Source organism: Anabrus simplex, chromosome 3 (assembly GCF_040414725.1).
Source record: "Anabrus simplex isolate iqAnaSimp1 chromosome 3, ASM4041472v1, whole genome shotgun sequence".
Taxonomy (NCBI): domain Eukaryota; kingdom Metazoa; phylum Arthropoda; class Insecta; order Orthoptera; family Tettigoniidae; genus Anabrus; species Anabrus simplex.
The window spans coordinates 522,657,707-522,673,738 of NC_090267.1; the positions used below are offsets into that span (position 1 = coordinate 522,657,707).

General features: G+C 39.2%; 1 protein-coding gene across 1 annotated transcript in view; it reads right to left on the bottom strand.

Annotated features, from left to right (window-relative positions):
• Positions 1-2,579: 2,579 nt before the first annotated feature.
• The window catches only part of LOC136866585 (microtubule-associated proteins 1A/1B light chain 3C), a 55,261-nt gene continuing 41,808 nt past the window's right edge, over positions 2,580-16,032 (bottom strand). Inside the window, exons 4-5 of the mRNA XM_067143684.2 lie at positions 4,921-5,112; positions 2,580-3,316 (exon numbers count right to left, since the gene is read on the bottom strand). Coding sequence (XP_066999785.1) covers positions 4,935-5,112 — 178 coding nt within the window. The 3' untranslated portion in view covers positions 2,580-3,316; positions 4,921-4,934. The remainder of the gene's footprint in view (positions 3,317-4,920; positions 5,113-16,032) is intronic.

The following is a 16,032-nucleotide window of genomic DNA, read 5'->3' on the forward strand; positions in this document are numbered from 1 at the left end:
CAGGTACAGTAATGATTATGTCCTAACTTCAGGACTACCAGGCGAGTTGGCCGTGCGCGTAGAGGCGCGCGGCTGTGAGCTTGCATCCGGGAGATAGTAGGTTCGAATCCCACTATCAGCAGCCCTGAAGATGGTTTTCCGTGGTTTCCCATTTTCACACCAGGCAAATGCTGGGGCTGTACCTTAATTAAGGCCACGGCCGCTTCCTTCCAACTCCTAGGCCTTTCCTATCCCATCGTCGCCATAAGACCTATCTGTGTCGGTGCAACGTAAAGCCCCTAGCAAAAAAACAAAAAAAAAAAAAAAAACAACTTCAGGACTACTGAAGAAAAGTAGTGTATTTCTCTGAATCCAAGAAGTTTCTTCTCTGAATTTCATGTGAAAAATCGCAGGTCGTCTTGCATTCACAACGTAACAGTAACGAACACCACTGGCAGCTACCACGGTGATCGCACTACTTCCCTCCACCCCCCTTCCACACAAAACTAGACCTTCAACATCCGAGTCTTATACATGGCTAGCTGTGGCAGTGCCTCTGTGTAAAGTCACTGGTTCTCAGAAAATATGAAGATAGCCTTACAAAAACGTTTCTCAAATACGCAGCTCTCGTGAGGTAATTATAAGGTCGATCCCCAGTTGCACAGGAAATGTCATTGAAATTGTAATAGCAAGGATGTGATCCTTAGAAAGGCCACAGTTACTCAGTGATAGCATCTACTGTACCTGATGCTTAGTAGTTTTATAGACAGCAGAAATATTTTCGTGACGGACCATCTTATTGTAGATACACATAGAACAGGTAATGCCGGCAAACTTTCAAACGATTCTCGCTGATATATCAATTTTAAGTTAATGGTTATTAAACATGCTGAAATAAAGACTAATTTCTTAGCCACAAGAAAATACGGCATAACTAAAGCCAATGTTTGGCGTTAGTGTGAAGCCAAGGGTAGCTTAAAAATGCGTACTGTACAAAATAAACATTCAGTGGCCCTCAACAGGGACGCTTTACAGAAATCAAACATGAAACTGAGGTATGTGTGCGAAAAATAGAATGGCCATAACACCAGATGCGATACGAATGGGGACTCGAGAATAAGAATTCCCTGAACTTTCAAAGGCAGTATGAGATACCTCTAATGACAATTATTAGGGAAGTCATTAGGATTTACATGATACTTGCCTGTGTGTTTATTTTAATTTCTCAAACTAAATTTGAGATTTGTTGTAAATAAAATTATAATTTCAGAAAGCACTTTTTAAGCCTAATTTAATTTCTTTGAAAGAGAAAGTGGGGAGTCTTCTTGGATTCAGAGAAATATGGTAAATAGAAAGAAAATGAGCTACTGATGCCATGTTGTAGCCGGACTTCAATGTGAAAAAAACTTTTATAGTACGCGAACCTTTTCTTGAGCCCTGGTTTCCATTCATTACTATAAAGCTCAGGCTCAAGAGAAGGTTCGCGTACTATACATGTTGCACTAGGTGGGAAATGGGCAAGATCCACTTATCCACTCGCAACACTCTAGCTATGCTTCACTTTGGAGCATGAATATACCAGCTGACTACTGTTCTTGGAGCCACTCAGTTCAAGTGTGACATGCTACTGTATTTCTGTTAGCCTTGTCTTCAATGAGTAATACTTTGTGCAGTGACAATATCGTGTAAGACTTAGACATCATTTACACTTACTAGCAGAGGAGAGAAATCAACTGATTCAGTGCAGGAACTTGCTTGTTTCCTAATACTCGTCGATATATACTGAGAAACTATAATCTTAACCAGGTTCCGTATGATCTTGGGAATTAATAGACGCATCATTCTTCATGGGGTGTGAAGCATTCATTCTATAAAAACATGAGCAAGAGAACTACATCAATACTTACTTTTTCCTCCATTTTAAAAATAGATTTTAATGTTCCTTTCCATTTCCATGTTGGAAGGATTTCGCTTTATACTGGGATGATTAAAATGTTTCACACTGGACAAGTTTCCAGCTTCCTGTGTACAGTTCAAAGTCAGGGTTGAGCAGACAAAATGAACCATAACTCAACCAAAGATCACAAGCGTGCCGAGGATCTTCAAGATAATTGAGGGGCCCAGTTGAAGAAAGTACACAACCTGTTCAATATCTGCTAAAATATAGTCAAGTGGAAAGAAGAACGTGTAATACCAATATAGTTGGTCTGCTATTGAACATTATAAATTTTCCAGCTAACTCATTCCTGTTTGCCAGCGTTTCACCCCATATGCTAAGTTGGGCTCATCAGCTGGTAAACAGCACACCTACCAAGACGCATGGAGGACACTGTGTAGGCTACTTGGAGCCACCGGCTGAGAGACTCATTTTCATTAACTGATGCGTGCCTGGCCATCAGATGATAAAGTTGTTTATTCCCATAGGGATCCCGAAATATTTGTTGTAGATGAGTCTCGGAACATATATTTCAGGTTCCCTACGGGAAGAACGTGTGGTGATTAGGTACTGTACATTGTTTCTAGAAGGAGCAGCATGAAACAAGAACCGAGTGGTCTCTATCTCAGTAAGTGATAAGAGGTGATAGAAACTATACAGTAGATTCTGCAAATCTCTCAACTTAGCCTTTATTTATATAGGTAGGATACAGTCCTCGAGGCTTCAATGACCACGAGATTTGTACATATTTACCAGGATTTCACTAATTTATTAGTACTCTCCTGTCAAGAAAAATATCCACGGACGATGATGTACATCATGTCTTCGAGTCCAAAAAAAAAGTTCCGACACACTAGTGTTTACTTTTATTTTGAGACTTTGATAGAGGAGGAAAAAAGTGCTGAAGGCCTTAATTCAGGTTCAATTGCCTGATGTGAAAATGGAAAACGAGGGCACATGATGATACCTCCTCTATACTTGCTTGCTCTGTTGTAAACAGTTTTGACATCATGGCAAGTGAAGGTATGAACCTTTCACTTTTGTACCTTACGTCTTAAGTTTGTCGACTGCCACACTGCAAAGTGGAGGCCAGAAGGATAGTCATCTGCGGTGCTGTTTAAGATGTGGTCACTGAGCATCAGCATATCGGCGAGCTCCTACACATTTGGTTCAGACCAAAAAAATAATACAAATGCAGTCTTAATATACGAGGACATTTAATTGTTCACACTTCACAATCTCATTGAAGTATTTGTCTTCATATCTGTCCGGTATAGGTGCACCTTCTGCTGCTGACTCTGCCCAGGAAGACCGTTCGTTCTCCCCTGCCCGCTCCCTCCAGAGTCCCAAGCTCGTTCAAAGATCCTTCCGGACGGGGAAATAAAACATCACAGTGCGGTCCTGAAACACATCAAACTACATCAGGGCTCGCACTGAAACAGCTGAAGTTCCACTCTATTCACAAGACTTCTTCCAACCAAACTTTCTTTAACTCCGTAATTTATGATACAGATCTCGATTCCCATAGGGAGCCTGAAATATTTGTCCTGTATGAATAAATTTATAATAACAATATAGTTGGTCCGTTATTGGACATAAATTTCCCAGCCAACTCATTCCTGGTTGCCAGCGTTTCGCCCCATTGTGCTAAGTTCAGCTCATCAGTTGGTAAATAGCACAACTACCAAGACGCATGGTGAGTGCATATCGTGGAGGCCACTGCGTAGGCTACTTGGAGCCACTGGCAGTGCCAATGCACAATCAGAGACTATGAGATGATGTACATCATCTGATAGCCAGGCAGGCATCAATTTTTGAAAATGAGAATCTTTTACCAACTGATGAGCCCAAATTAGTACACTGGGGCAAAACGTTGACAACCAGGAATGAGTTGGCTGGAAAATTTATAATGTACAATAACGGACCAACTATATTGGTATTCCGCTATTTATTTCTGCTCATAATGATGCACAGCAGACGGGACAAGAAACAAGTGATTCAGATCCGAGCACATCTCCAGTGTCCTCATTTGAAATGTAGAAAGAATGCGTCACTGTCTGGTCACCAGAGCCAACATCACACATTATAATCCTATAAAGCTTAATTTTGACACCGTGATGGAGGACGTAAGAACACTTCGAGACCTTAATTTTACCATTTGTCTGATGTGAAAAAGGAAAACCACCTTGGGAAAAGAGCCAGGGATGCCTGCAGGAGACATGCTTCTCCCAATAGTCTGAATAACATGTCTCGACTGCACAAGTCTCCCGTTTATAGCGAATAGCACAAGATTTACAAGCAAGTAGAGAGAAAGGAGGTCGAGACAGTTCATAAAGATCTGCGCCTGGTAGTATTTCAAAGAAGTGACACCGACCTGCCTCAAAATAGGTTTCACACTACAGTATTGGTGAATTACTTCAGGCATTTCCAGACCCATGAGGTCAAGAGAAAGAGAATAACAATTAGCAGGTCTAGAGTTCCTGTTCCACTATAGCAGTATAAACCCCATGGCACTACAGCCCTTGAAGGACCTTGGCCTGCCAAGCCACCGCTGCTCAGCCCGAAGGCCTGCAGATTACAAGGTGTCATGCAGTCAGCACGAAGAAATCCTTTCGGCTGTTATTCTTGGCTTTCTAGACTGGGGCCTTTATCTCACCATCAGATAGCTCCTCAATTCTAATCACGTAGGCTGAGTGGACCTCGAACCAGCCCCCAGGTCCAGGTAAAAATCTCTGACCTGGCCAGGAATTGAACCCGGGGCCTCCGGGTAAGAGGCAGGCACGCTACTCCTACACTACGGGGCAGGCCTATAGCAGTATAACCCCCATATAATACTAACATTTTTATTTAGTCATGCAGGTATCAATGCAATGAATACCAACATGTGAAATGTGAAATTCAAACTTATTTTATTAATTCCAAAATACATGAAAAGTTCACAGCCTTGCTTCTTGTGTTGAGCCATACAAAGTAATTACCCTCATTGAGTCTCTACACTGATTTACCTTAAACTGCGATCTTAAGGGCCAGCAGCTCCTGAACCAAACACTTCCTGCGATGCATACGTCACGTACAGGAAACCATCGTCATCTTTAAACTCGTTGTAGACCTCTGCCAAAGTCTTTGACAAACTAAGCATGGAGCGGTTCTTCACCAGCAGGTAGAAGGCTTGCGTGGATCCTAGCTGCATCCTCTTCCTGGAAAAGTCAGTCACAACAAATGAATATATGACCCCATTTTTAATTTTCATGAAAATTACAATAATAAAATAATCTGTTAGTTTTCAGACAGTTCTAACCTAAACTATCTACTTTATGATTACAACTAACGCTAATTCGCTCCCATACTATTCACTGAATAATGAAAGTTCAATGAAGTATTCGTGTGTGTGGGGATGCTCAGATGTACGTCCCCATTTTCACGGGTAACAACACATTCTTAGATGGGGTCCCGAGATTTCGAGACTAGCGCAGACACCCGTTTCTCACGAGAAATGTTGAGATATCTTGAGTGCGTTGTCCCCACATTTCGCAATGAGCAGCGTGTCATAGGCCTACACGTAGACGGAGCTGATTGTCGTTTGTGCCGAGTATGCGAATAGCCAACCGCGAGCCTTCTGCACTCCGTAAATACATATCAAAAAGTGTCTAGGCTGTTCATTTCTACCCAGGCCTATTATTGATGAAGGAGAGAGAGCGTAGTGGTAAATGAGGATTATCCAGAAGTGGAGAGTGATTGCAATGGCGGAGGTGGATGAAATACGTACGGAAATGATAAAGGCAGCAGGGAGGTATGTTGTCACAAGTAGCCAAAATAATGGAGAGAATAATAGAAAGGAGGACGAGAGGAAGGGTGGATAGAAATTGAGAAGTGCAGTATGGATTTTGGCAGGGCAGGTCGACGATAACCTATATTTTTCGTAAGATTGCTGATGGAAAATCAGTGGGAATATGGCAAAGATCTGGTGAATGTATTCCTTGATCTAGAGAAGGCATACGATATTGTTAATAGAGAAAAGGTGTGGAAAACCCTGGAAAGAAAAGGATGTGGAAGGCAATCACCAGAACTAGTGAAAGCAATGTATAAGAATTGTTTCAGTTGTGTCCAGACTCCAGTGGAGAGAACAGATTGGTTTAGAAACCAAACCACAGATGTTCCTATGAAATGTAAAGAGATAATGTACAAGATGTATATGTTAACCCACTGACATACTAATTTTAATGTACTGAGCCTCCACTAATGTTTATAATGGTTATGGCTGAAATTCTAAAGGAAACGAAGGCAAGATGTGGAGGGGATATGGAAATGTTTGCAGATGACTGGGATCAGGGGAGTCAACAATACAGAAGTGCAAATCCAATTTAAGAGGCTTTAAGTGACAATATTGAGAAAGATGGTATGGTCTCCTCAATAAGCATGCTCCGAAATGTAGAGTTAAAGTACCTAGACCTCCCTTACCATGGCTAACAGATGACGTTAAAAGCATGATGTCCCATCGAGATTCATTACATCGGCTACATAAACAAACCGGCTCTCCTGATGTTCTTGAACAGTATCGGTCTCTGCACAACAAAATTAAAGTATTGATCTGGGATAAGAAATTCTCTCATTACCAACAGCTAGCCAATAATAATATGAATGCATGAAGCACATGGAGAGAGCTTTGCTCCATGGGAATAGGGAAACTTGAAGCTAACCATTGTAACCCAGATATATCACTTGACGACTTAAATAAACATTTCTCTGACATTAAAATTAAGCACCAACCACAGATTATAACTCATACTATTAACATATTACTGAGTAAACCACCACCAAATAGACCAATGTTCAAATTCCTTACTGTTAATGAAACTGAGGTGAAGCGTGAACTGCTTTCAGTCAAGTCAAGTGCCACTGGAGTTGATCTCGCCATCATCATCATTAAATGCATTCTAGATATTATTTGCCCAGTAATTACTCACATATATAATTTCTGCCTCAGTTCTGGAACATATCCAAGGATAAGGAAATATGCAATCGTAAATCCAGTACCAAAAGAGTCTCCAGCTATACCACTATCAGACTGTCGACCCGTGTGTATACTTTCATCTCTCTCCAAACCCTTCAAACAGATAATCCATCGACAACTAACGGGGTATCTTAAATATTCCTTGTTTGACCCATTACAGTCAGGCTTTAAAAACGGACACAACATGACCAATGCCCTACTGAAGGTTACAGATGACATTAGATATGCAACAGAAGGTCACATTACTTACTCTTCTTGATTTTAGCAGTGCATTCAACACTATAAACTTAGACATATTGTTGACCAAATTAAAATCCCTTCATCTAAATCAGACTGCTTTACAACTCTAGCTCTTATCACGCAAACCACAGACGAGTCATTATAAAGAATGAGACTTCTCAATGGGCAATGAAACACGCAGGAGTACCCCAAGGTTCTGTACTTGGACCCATTGCTTTTTATTTTAAACATAAATGATATTGCATCTCTACTGAAATATTGCAATTATCATATATATGTGGATGACCTCCAAATATATTATCACACAAATTTGGGAGATATTCGTCTAGCAACTGATAGAATGAGTGCTGAATTACAAAATATATCATCATATGCTTGTGAAAACTCTATATTAGTAAATCCCTGCAAGACGAAAGTTATAGTTGGACAATCGAAATTAATAAACATGACAAAGTCTGTAGACATCCCTTCACTCACTCTGTCTGGGACCAAAATTCCGTTTGAAAGCTCAGTAAATAACCTAGGTGTTATAAATGAAAACCTAAATTGGAATGAACACATCACACATATCTGTGACAGGGTATATGCCTCACTCCATCCTCTGAAACACCATAACATTTTACTGTTAAATACGAGTCAGGCTTATAAAAACATTAGTTCTCCCTTTATTCTGCTATTGTGATGCAACAAAAGAACAAATTAGAAAAAAAACAAGCACCATGAATTCCTGCATCAGATTTATATTTTTGTTAAGCTACGACACTCATATCACACCTTATTACAAGCAACTTTCCCTCCTGAAATTTGAAGAACTAAGAAATCTTCATGTAGCCCTGTTGGTGTTCAGATCACTAACTGAGAAAACTCCCTTGTCCCTGTCATCAAACTTTACATACCTTTCCCCTTTTCACCAGCATAATACACGCTCTGTTACTACACTTGCCATTCCCTTTAGCAGGTCAGCTGCCTATAATCGCTCATTTATTGCGACGGGAAGTAGATAATGGAACTCTGTTCCAAATAACATCTGAAATAGTAACTCACTAAAGTCTTTCAAGTCTTCCTACAGAAGGTATCTCTTAAGGCAGAAACACACTACTGTCATTTCACGCGAGTTCGTGCATTTCGTGACACAATCGAACCTATCAAGAAAGATGTGCTATGCTTTTTCTACTGTGTAGGGAATGTAGAGTGATCACATTGCACTCACGTCACGGCTGTTCACGTCAGCTGATGTCATTGTGACGTAGAATCTGGTGACAGCGCTCTTCACGCGGAGCACATTTTCCTGCTCTTGAAACACATCTCAGGCGACATGAAGTGTGAATAGAAGCAGTTTCTTTTAGCGATATGGAATAAACGTTAATTGAATTGGTGTGTGTGCACGAGAATCTGTATGACATAGGTTCAATTAACTGTAGAAATCAGTAAATGTGGCACGAGGCATGGTATAAAACAGGAAGGGGAATTAAAGATCACACATACTAATTATAATAGGCATTCAGTTGTTAAAAACCGTCCACAGTTGTACTTAGGATTATTCCTCAATAATAATAATAATAATAATAATAATAATAATAATAATAATAATTGAAATGGTGTACGGCTTTTAGTGCCGGGAGTGTCTGAGAAGTTTGGCTCGCCAGGTGCAGTTTCTTTGATTTGACACCCATACGCGACCTGCGTGTCATGCTGAGTCATGATGAAGACACACACACCCCCAGCCCCCGTGCCAGCAAAATTAACAGATGATGGTTAAAATTCTCGACCCTGCCGGGAATCTAACCCGGGACCCCTGTGACCAAATGCCAGCATGCTAAACATTTAGCCATGGAGCTGGACATTAATAATAATAATAATAATAATAATAATAATAATAATAATAATAAATTAAATACTACACAAATTACAAATTACCCTGTTGAATTAGAGATCAGTGAATATTTATTGTATGATCCATTCACTACCGCACAGTTCTTTTCTTCTTTGTTCAATATATTCTTCCACGATGAACTGTTGGCAATTGTTATGGCACAGAGCCTTCAAGAGAGTTGAAGTAATTTTTTGAAATTTTCTGATATGTGAAAAGCCTATGTAGGATTCCTCCGAATAAGCTGCAAATGCAGAACATACTTTGGCCAACAATTTCATCTTTGATGAGATTATGAAAGTAATCTAAAGTGACCTTCAACCTAGTGTTGAAGAGATGTTAAGTACAGAACAAAAATGGCCAACCAGACACCAGTGGGATCCGAACCCACAACCTGCAACCTTGCATCAAGGTTTAGCCCCCTGATAGTAACGATTCCTTCTCTTGTCATCACTGGTTTGCTCTTCTCCACACTGATTTTTATTTATTTGACTTTAATAGTGGCGAAGGGGAAAGAGAAGGAATCGTTAGTATCAGGGGGCTAAACCTTGACATTTGGGAAGTGAAATAGTGCAAGATGCAAGGTTGGAAAAGGAGATCAGGAGAAGGGTACAAGCAGGAAATACATTCTACCAGAATGGAAGAAACCTGGCGTGGAACATAGATGTTCCTATGAAATGTAAAGAGATAACGTACAAGATGTACATACTAATGTTAATATACTGAGCATGCCCATGTACAAAATTTTTTCATGCATAAGGTACAGTTTTACGCTACTACAATTTATACAAGTAATCCGCAACGTACTGAATTTTAATCATACCCTTGTATGATGTGATGAAGTGTAGCACCCAGAACAATTTTTGTAAGTTTCAATGGTGTGAAACACCCTAGAACATTCCAGGAAATGCAAAGCTACCAAATACTTCCAGAGTTATATCTTATTACAGTTTTCAGCACAGTCACGGCATGGTTTAGGGTTATAAGCCTTCTGAACTCATAAGGTGAGTTGGGATTTCTTTCTGTGAATACCTGATTGGCAAAACTGTCTTTCAGTAGCTATCTCGCACGTTGAGAAAAGTGTAAAAGGTAGGGACCTGGAGGGAGGGTCCTGTTTATGATAGGTTTTATTCCAGAATTTCATATGAAATCATATTTGGATGGTTTATCATCTCTTTTATTCCATTCCCAGCCATCTTCCTTTGTCTTTTTGTAGGCAGGATGGACTTCACTATCGTCATCACTTTCAAACGAGTTATAATTTTCACTGCTAGTAAATAAAATGTTTAATTTTCTAAAACTACATCACTGCCCAATTCACTCTGACTATCCATAATATTACAAGTTATAATTCTCATATTTTGGTCCGTATTGAATTGTACATTAAAGTCAAAGAAATATTAATGTTTATTTAATTCCACCTGTTCAATACATAACTCGAAAGCCAAGAATAACGGCCAAGAGGATTCGCCGTGCTGACCACGACACCTCGTAATCTGCAGGCCTTCGGGCTGAGCAGCGGTCGCTTGGTAGGCTAAGGTCCTATAAGGGCTGTAGTGCCATGGGGTTTGTTTTTTGTTTTTGTTCAATACATAAAGAGTGATTTTAATTAAGAATTCAATCTTATGAAGTAAATTATAGGGACATGTTTGCCCTTTTTTTAAGGGCATCTTCAGCCTTAATCTCAAACCTGAAAGATCCCGATTGCTCTCAATTGTAGTTTTTTAAGATAAATTACAAATTATAAAAGTGAGGATGATATAGGTACATGCGTCAAAAAATGAGCGAGAGGGATGACAGTAGTTAAGATATTCTTATAATAAAGCCTTACAAACAGTCCTAATTTATATACTTTTATAAATATCCTTGTCTAAAAATGTGGTAACAAGTTGCATATTAGCAGTTCTACAAGAACACAATTATTGCTGTGTCAAATCTTGTTAAACAGAAATAAATCTGGAGCCTAAACAGTTCAATCTTTAGAATAATGACGAAGAAAAATGTTACCGATTATTCCAAGTCGAGTTTAAATAAATTTTAAAGCTAGTTTGTACTTAATCTTTTGCGATGAGACAATTCTGCCGCCCTCTCAAATTACGCTGTAGGAGAGACGGAAATGCTTGATAGTAAGTAGCCACAACTATAAAGTTCTATGAGAACACAGTTAATTCTACTACAGCAACATTTATTCAGGTTCAGGCATATACAGGCTTGCTTGCACACAATGTTGCGCTTCATACATTGGACAAACAGGCCGTAGTTTTCACACTAGGTACTTGGAACATTTTAATGCCATCAAACACAACAAGTTTTCAGCTATGAGTTCCCATATGAAAGAAACAGGACATCATTTCACTACTATAGATCAAGACCTCACAATTATTAAAAAAGTAGGTAAAGGAAAATTGATGAATGAATTAGAAAGCATCTGTATATTTTTAGACCAATACTATAACAAAACTCTAAACCTCAATGATATAACTGAAGTAAAAACCCCATTATATGAAATATTATCAAAATTATTTCAATCACTATATTTAAAACAAGACCACATTCTAAATAATATTAAATTATCTTCTTCCAGGACCCCTACTATTTAAAAAAAAACATAACTCCTACCCTGTCCATTCCCGCAAACCCACTGCAACCAATAACACAAACTTAACGCCCCCCTAATCGCCCACCTCCACCACACCCACCTACCCTAATCTCACATCGCTATAACACCATTAGCACAAGTGTCAGTCATTTCAACGCTACCACAGCAACTGATTAACACACAACGTCGGAAAGATAAATGAAATTACATACGTTTTTCTTCAACTCACCTTTACGTTAACCATTTATCATCATAATTGATAAAGGGGTAAGTGAATTTACACACATCGTTTTTTCTTTGAACTCGCCTTTCCTTCAATTTCATTCCTTAATACGTAAATCTCCTCTTGTTACAGACTTTAAACCGCATTGCACTTTCGAATCTTTATATAAGAAGCCACAGTCGCACCTTTCAGCTAATATGTACACAGCTGCTTACCATCGAGCACTCTTCCTCACTTGTATGTGCTGTAAGAAGACTGCAGACTTATCTCATCACGCAAGATCAACAACAAACTAACAACTTCTAAATTTTATTTTAAACCCCACTTGGAGTGATCAGAAATACTTTTCTTTGTCATTATTCTAAAGATCAAACTCTTTAAGCTCATTTCTTACGCCCTCAACTTTTACAGGGCGCCTTTTAGTAGAATTAAGTGTGTTCTGACAGAACTTTATAGTTGTGGCTACTTACTATCAAGCATTTCCCTCACTCCTACAGTGTAATTTGGGAAGCCGGCAGAATTGTCTCATCACAAAAGATTAACTACAAACTAGCTTTAAAATTTATTGTAACTCCACGTGGAGTAATCAGTAACTTTTTCTTCGTCGTTGTTCTAAAGATTGAACTGTTTAGGCTCCAAACTTATTTCTTACGCCCTCCACCAATACAGGGCGCCGTTTAAAAAAGATTCGATGCAGCAATAATTGTTCTTGTAGAACTGCTAATATGCAACTTGTTACCACATTTTTAGACAAGGATATTCATAAAAGTATATAAATTAGGACTGTTTGTAAGGCTTTATTATAAGAATATCTTAACTACTGTCATCCCTCTCGCTCATTTTTTGACGCATGTACCTATATCATCCTCACTTTTATAATTTGTAATTTATCTTAAAAAACTACAATTAAGAGCAATCAGGACCCTGATTTATTATCTTTCAGGTTTGAGATTAAGGCTGAAGATGCCCTAAAAAAAGGGCAAAAATTGTCCCTATAATTTACTTCGTAAGAATTAATTCTTAATTAAAGTCACTCTTTTATGTATTGAATAGGTGGAATTAAATAAACGTTAATATTTCTTTGACTTTATCGTATAACTAGCTGATGTATCCGTGCTTCACTACGGGATTCTCAGAAAGACCGTCTTCGTGATTTTGCTAACCTCAGTTAACTTAGGCCATTGCAAAAACGTCAGTAGGGATGTAGGGATTAAAAGCAATGTTACCATATAAAATACTCGCTCAAATGACAAACCACGCATTTTCTCACTTTTAACGAACAGTACTACGGTGTCGATGTACCAGTCCAAAGTTTCAAAGCTCAAATGACCAGGCCGCAGACAGCCGTGAGCACTCCTCAGCCATTATTCCGTTAAATATACACACTGCTCATTCCAATGAGTACCTCAGAGTAGGGATTGAATAGCTCGAATGCTATGATAAACCAGTGTGTTATGTACCAGTAGTAGGTTATCAGAAAATTTATGAGCCAGAGGAATCGCATGCTAAAGAAGAAAGTTATCTAACTCCCCAGCTACTTCCTGCCAATATTCAGGCAGGTTGGTATACTCCGTACGACAGTGTGGTAAGGAGCGTGCAGCTGAGAGCTTGCATCCAGGAGGTAGTGGGTTCGAAACCCACTGTTGACAGCTCTGAAGATGGTTTTCCCGTGGTCTTCCATTTTCACACCAGGCAAATGCTGGGGCTATAACCGTAATTAACACCAGGGCCGCTTCCTTTCCACTCCTAGCCCTTTCCTATCCCATCGTCGCCATAATACCTATCTGTATCTGTGCGACGTAAAGCAAGTTTTGAAAAAAACTCTGTAAACAGCAGTAATTCCATCTATCGGACATGACTTGCACAAAGCACATCACAACAAACAATGGTCAATGTAATGTTACGAGTTTTCTTTCGACTCTGTGATATTAGGGCGAAATTATTGATAGCGTACACTGTAGTTCCGTATTGCCCGACTTCACATACTGATTTTCATTAAATTCTGTTTACCTATTTTCTCATGACTTGGCGCTGATATGAACTTTGCAACAAAAATCCAAATTCATGAATATCTTATCATAGCTGGTGTGGTAAAAATGTATGACAAATGATCGTAATGTAGTATTTGTCGATAGTACCACTAATAACACAAATATTTGAGAATTAAATTTTAGGCCTTCCCCTAAACTACAATTCCACTCCGCGTGGATAAAATTATTTATGAGCTAGATTGTAGAGACTTATTTTCTGACTTTGTATACCGATTTTCATTAAGATCAGACCACCAATAACAAAAATTTGAGAATATTAAAGTTTAGGCTTCCCCTAAACTACCATTTCTCTCAGCGTGAATAAGACTTTATGGCCTAGATTGTAGCGACTTATTCCTGGACTTTACATACCGATTTTCATTCAATTCTCTTTAGCCGTTTTCTTGTGATGCGTGTACATACAGACAAATTACGGAAAATTAAAAAGTGTATTTGCTTGCTACTATGGACATAACGGATGCAGAAATACCGTCCTTTTTAAATTCTGAGCAATGTACAGATAAAACTCTTATATATACGTTTGATTTTATTCCTTGTAATACAATGTTTACTAGGGCTGGCCATTTCTGCTGATTATCAAGCAAGTAATCATCCTACTTGAAGAGTAATTGCCTGCTGCGTGACGCAATCTATGATGTTCATTCCAACTTCAAGATAGAGCAGATTCTCAGCTTTCAAGCGGTATTCTGCATGCCATGCCACCTATGGACAGAAGGCTTGAACTAGCTGCAGAAAGCTTACCTCTCAGTAGACCACCTGTTACGTTCCTGGCAGGCGGCAAAGTATGTCAATGAGTTACAATATGCATCACTGCAGAAATGCCAACTTTCAAAAAAGGTAATTCGTAATGCAGCCGTTAGGGCAGGGGGGGGGGGGGGGGGCGGCCGTAGATTTTTTTCTCGTGATCTTACTAACTTACATATCATTTAAAGCTTGTAGTTACTGTTTGGTAAACATACAATGGTAACATACTTTTTCTTTTCACATCATGTGCATTCTCTGCACTAACAGAGCACTTAACAGTTCGGAGTTCATATTAGTACGAAATTCAGTCTTGTTCATCTTCATCATGCGCATCCAAAACATCGCAGCTCCACACACTACAAAACACGTGTGAATGAGATTTTGAGAAGCGCATTAAACTGGGCCATTCTTCCAAGTATACCTCCATAAATTTTCAACTATATTTATTACTAGCATCAGTAGTCACGGTAAAGTAATCACACGTATTTTCCTGCACAAGAAATCCCTTCATTATTTCAAACCTTTCGCATTTCGTAACACACGATTAGCATATATCCTAGAAGAGCAATATATGTTAATTTGGTAACCAAAATCGCAATAAATACTTCAACAGTCACGCACACAGTATTCACAATTAAACGGAGTTTGTCACCACTTTACCGCCAAAACAAAGACAAAAGAACTCTCATACTTGCATGGAAGTCTGATCATGTGGCGAACAAGGACAACAACTCCGCAAGGTATACCACTTCACAGGTGCCTAAATTTCCGGTACTGGAAGCACACACTGCGTTCGGCGCATGAAAACTCGAAATATTCTTAAACGAGGGACAGGAAATGGGGATAAATTATTTCTGAGAATTCACGCCACCTTGTGTATCCTTTTGAACACTTCATACACTTAGATTTAAAAATTTAAAAAAAAATAGTAATTTGTGGTGTGTGATTCGTAAAGGTGTAATTATGATGGGTAATTCGTAATTATTACGATTGAATCTTAATAGTTGGCATCTCTGTATCAGATACTTCGACTTTGGAAGCAAGAAATGAGAGCGAGGTGAAGTTCCAGAGGAGTGTGACAGGGAAGACAAGGAAATGTTGAGGTTTGGACATGTTATGAGGATGGAGGAGGGAAGGATACAGTTGGAGGTTAAGATAGAAGGAAAGAGGGCAAGAGAGAGGCCCAGAGCAAGATGGATGGACTCTGTCAAGAACAGTATGAGAAAAAGTAGACTTTACTGGAATACAATTAGTGAAGAGGAGTGGTGGAAGGAGAGGCAACACTCGGACCTGACAGGAACCGGACAAGGGGAAATGAAACGCAACGTAATTCGTGGACATGAGATTATTTTGTGTTGTTTGTTCAAAAGAAGTAAAAT